We start from the raw sequence: 4,717 nt of genomic DNA on the forward strand, positions 1-4,717 counted from the left end.
CATCCGTGGAAACACCAGTGGAATTGATGACGATGTCGCGGAGACAGACTGGATGTATGTTGGCGCAGTTGACTCCACCGTGTACACGAAGAATTATTTTGTATTCAGCGGCTGGAAGGGGAGGAGGACGAGGCAGAATGTGGCTTACTTGCGGTGGAGTTTTGAGGGTGCTGGGCGAGGTTGGCGAAGGCTTCTTGGTGTCGGAGTAATACCCCTGTTACACGGGCACTTGCAACAGCCGTTAACGGAAACGGCAGTTGAACGCCGTAACGGCAGTGGGAACGCAACGGTGGTGGCAGCGCTCACACTGCACTTTCCATGCTCAGTCGGTTCACTTCCGTTTCGACGATTGATCACATGACTCTTGAACTTTTTACCTCGCCAACTCTCAAAAAAATTTGTTTCTCCAATTATTTTCTGCGCTACATGCTGTACAATGTGTTTGCTTAACTATTTGCAAAAGTTCTTTGCAAAACTAGAGAAGAGGCTCAGTTACCCGATCCAATCCGATCCATGGCATTGCAAAATGGCTGCGTTTGTTGTGGTTTCAACGTGGTGAAGCGTCCCATTTCACGTTCCATCACTTGTACTAACCGCGGCACCACTGTGCATTTCCTTTTTTCTTGCGTACCGCGAGTGACCGTCTGCGCGATTCAGCAGGTGCAGTGTTGAACGTGGTACGACTTTGCGACGCGCACCCGAGAACAGCCGCGGAATGGCGGCTAGCCGGGCGCCTTATGAATGCGACCGTGATTGTCCACCCGATTTGCTTCTCCTGGTTGCGCACTACGAGGCCTTGTCGTCTGCAAAAAGGGGTGAACTGCAAGCTGTGCGCATTCAGAAAGCGTCAATCGAGAAGAAGCGGAAGGCGGCCGAGAGGCGATGTCGCAGCCTCGCTGCACTCGCTGTGGTGAAGTCTGCCAGGCAAAGGAGTGTGTGGACGCTTTCCAGACCACCGTCTTGGTACGACACCACCGTGCCGACGTTGTCGGATCAAGATTTCAAGGCCAACTTTCGCGTGAGCCGTTCCACATTTGCCTACATCGTGAGCTCGTGTCCTTCACTAACACGGGAGGATACAAACATGCGAGCTTGCATACCCCTACACCAGCGCGTCGCCCTCTCGCTGTACAGACTCGCCACTTCGGCAGAGGAAAGGACTGTGGCTCATCTCTTCGGTGTGAGTCGGCCATCCGTGAACCTGATCTTCCGAGAGTTTTGTGACGTTGTCGTAGATGTTCTCGAGCCCCAAGTTGTGCGGTTTCCGTCACTGAACAATGTTAGAGACCACGTGCGACAGTTCGAAGCCTGCACAGGCTTTCCGCAGGGCTTTGGCGCACTGGACGGTTGCCATATAAAAGTCTCGCCACCCAAAGAAGATGTGCAGGACTATTACAACTATAAGGGCTGGTATAGCATAATTTTGCTTGCTGTTGTAGACCACAACTACAAGTTCACGTTTATTAATGTAGGGTCTCCAGGGCGCAATCATGATGCAGCAGTGTACAGAGGCTCGATATTACCGGACGTAGTATGAACTGATCTGTTCACTCTACCAGGCCAAATTATTGACGGGATACCAATAGGAGCGGTCCTCCTCTGTGACCAGGCCTTTCCTTTGCAGCGTCACTTGATGAAGCCTTTCCCTCTCATGAGTGCAAGCAACCCAACAGTGCAAACGTTCAATTACACACTCTCAAAAGCGAGGCGTGTCGTTGAGAATGCCTTTGGGAGATTGAAGGCTAGGTTCAGGGTCTTGAAGGCAATTGAGTGCCAAATCGAAAATGTCAGCAGCATTGTGCGAGCTTGTTGCATCCTTCACAATGTATGCGAGCACATGCGTGATCAGTGCGACACACAGTGGAGTGCTGAAGCAGCAGCTGGGGAGCTTCCGCATCCTGTTTGTGTGAGCAACGCAGTGAGCTCGTCAGGTGAAAGTGTCCGACGTGCTTTGGCCAAGCACATCTTTTCATTGAAGCCATGACTAATTCGAAAAGCTTTGTTTTAGGCATGCAATTGTGAACAATGAACAGAACGTGAAAGACTGGGCAATTTTTGGAGCATGTGTGTACACGGGTCTTTATTCAGGGCTGTCTGGGCAGTCAGGTTGACGCTCCTGCCGGCTTTCAAAGTATTGGCGGATTATGGTGACCATCTCACGGTGTAGGTCATTGGCCTCCCCGTGGAGTCTGACCGTCTTTTTGGATAGCTTGTACTCCTTTTTCGCCATCTTTTCGGCACGGTTTTCCTGCCTTCCTAGAAGCAGCACAAGTTTATCTATAGATGATGTCGACTGTCGCGTTTTGCACGTGTGACTTTTCTCGGATGATGCAGCAGGTGTTGAAGCCTGGCTTGTCGATGCCTCACTGGTCGAGGCCAGACTGGTCGACGCCTCGACATTTACGGTGTCTGGACTGCTCGGCGCTTCTGATGCCGGTCTTGAGGCAACAATCTCTGCACCCTCTGGCAGCCGCTCCACCATGCTTAAGAAAAGAATAAGAACAGAAGGTTACTGAATGTTGTTTCTAAGTGATTTTTACAGCGTTGCATGATGAGTGGAAGTGGTACACATAACGTGCAGAAACACTTCAATATACTAGAATTTTATGCAATAGTTGCTGTTTTCTCTAAAAGAGTTTTGGTACACCCTAGAGCACATGGCCTACGCTGGTACCCTTCTGTAACATAACCAGCCTTACCTATCTCACCCTATTTTCATAACTCCAAGAAAAGTAAGAAGTATTGTGCCTTCCGGTATGTCGGAAATGTTAACCAATGATTTCGAAGCTACACAGACTGACGCTTATTAAAATTATCTGTGCATTTTAGTACTCTGGCACACAACGATGCCTCGTATTCATGTCATGTGCTTTAGTAACATGAAATTCTCTTAACTTTACTCCCAACTGTCTCCAGCGACAAACCTGACCGGCAAAAAAAAATTCAGTGTGTCAGTCCATTTCTGGTGTTTGCATACAACTAAAATAACCAAATGTTGCACCTGAAAGCTATCTTGAACCAGGCTTCTGTCATTCATAGGCTGGTTTCCCAGGCAGGTGTGAAGCCGTTTGTAGAATGGGCACTGAGTTGCAGCAGACCCAGTGCCAGCAGTGCTTGCCTTTCTGAAATAAAAAGTACAGCTAAGAGTCACTTCTTTATGTCGTAAGGGATGAACACGATTTTTTTCTGCGCAAGTACAAACTGCCAAGAACGATGAAACTCCTTCTGCTGAAAGTTAAAACTGCAGGCAAAGTGGTAAACAACAAGGAGAAAGCTGTTGAATTATCATGCGAGCTCAATAGGCTTCGATCAAAATCAGCTGATAATAAAGATACAAGTTATTAGCTTATAGGCAATGTCAAGACATAAGTTTGGGTGAGATTCTTGATTAGGATATGCATTAAGCGCTTTCTGCTCTATTCAAGACGTAAATTTCAATCACTTGGGCTGATGCCATATGCACGACATAGTGTGCTTTTTCCTGCACTGCTATATGCACGACTTCGTCAGATAACAACATTTCAAGTCTTTTAGCACACTGTGTTGACAGCTACCTAAATGTACCACCACACCTCAGCCTCTGAAAATAGTGTGTAACTATAATAAATTGAGTGGTTGCGTTGAAAAGGCAGGTTCTTGATCAGTACATTGGTGTTTTGTGTCGAAAACGACCTAGAACGTGCCACTCCACTCCAACTAAAAAAATAATGCATGAAATTAATTTTATTAGTATAGTATTATTGTTTTGTGGCTAATGGAATTTGCAAATAAAACAAGAAATAAGTATTCTTTGCATTTAGTGCGAACACTACTGCTTTCATAGTGCGACTTTAGCGATTGTTAGCTGCACTGCATCGCAAGCTACAGGAAAGCTACTGCACATGTCAAGATCTTATTTCGAGTAGCTAATCGAACAGACTTCTCGGTGCAAATACATTCTGTCAGGCTACGCCGCCCATGCCTAGATTACGGCAAACGGCTACATATCAAAACGAATTGTACTACGCTAAGATGTCATTGCTATTCCCGCATTGCTGCATGAGCGTTACAATGACTCCAAAGAGTCGACAAAATCACGTTCGAGCCCACTTCAAGCAAAATTCGACGTTGCCTATGGCACCGAAACAAACGTCGGGCAGTGCGGGGCGCCAGATTTTATTGAACATGCCTGACAAGGCGTATATATGTCGGCTTAAAAATCACTAATAAATGCATGGTAACTTACTTGTGAGCCTGGGCCAAGTTTTCCATATTGTGTTTAATCTGCTTGACTGTGATGCATACAGCGTGCCCACATTCCTCGCTTGCGAGCTGGTTAAACAACGCCGTCATCCTCGCGTACACGGGCGCATTGTGCTTTTGCGCTCGCAGTTCGTCCAGGTGATCTTGCCACAGGTTATTAAGCAAATGCGTCAGTGACGCTGTCCAAGCAAAGCGCTTTTGCGCCGGCGCGCTCACCTACAGCGGGGACACGTTGCTGCTGGGGGCTGCCATCTTGTCTACTGCACGACGAAACGGACGGAAGCGGCGGCGCAACGGAGACCGGCGAGCTCCGTTGATGTCAATCGCCGTTGGATTTCCAATGGCGCTCGCGCTGCCGTGTAACTCCGCCTAACGGCCTTTAAGGCGAACTGCCGTTTTCCTTAACGGCCGTTAAAGTGCCCGTGTAACAGGGGTATAAATGAATTTCTCGCGCCAATCGAGCATCTCTTCCGGA

At 48.0% G+C, this 4,717-nt stretch overlaps 1 protein-coding gene across 1 annotated transcript; it reads left to right on the forward strand.

Annotated features, from left to right (window-relative positions):
- The first annotated feature begins 715 nt into the window (after positions 1–715).
- On the forward strand, positions 716–1,910 carry LOC142575055 (uncharacterized). The gene is made up of 2 exons (XM_075684019.1): positions 716–1,410; positions 1,850–1,910. Exons 1-2 carry the CDS (start codon positions 716–718, stop codon positions 1,908–1,910), a joined length of 756 nt encoding a protein of 251 aa, XP_075540134.1.
- The last annotated feature ends 2,807 nt before the right edge of the window (positions 1,911–4,717 follow it).

This window comes from Dermacentor variabilis, chromosome 3 (assembly GCF_050947875.1).
Source record: "Dermacentor variabilis isolate Ectoservices chromosome 3, ASM5094787v1, whole genome shotgun sequence".
Lineage (NCBI taxonomy): Eukaryota > Metazoa > Arthropoda > Arachnida > Ixodida > Ixodidae > Dermacentor > Dermacentor variabilis.

Coding starts and splice junctions, on each gene's coding strand:
- LOC142575055 (XM_075684019.1), top strand. CDS start 716: ATGGCGGCTAGCCGGGCGCCTTATGAATGCGACCGTGATTGTCCACCC. Junction 1,411..1,849: donor TATTACAACTATAAGGGCTG/GTATAGCATAAT, acceptor ATGCGTGATCAG/TGCGACACACAGTGGAGTGC.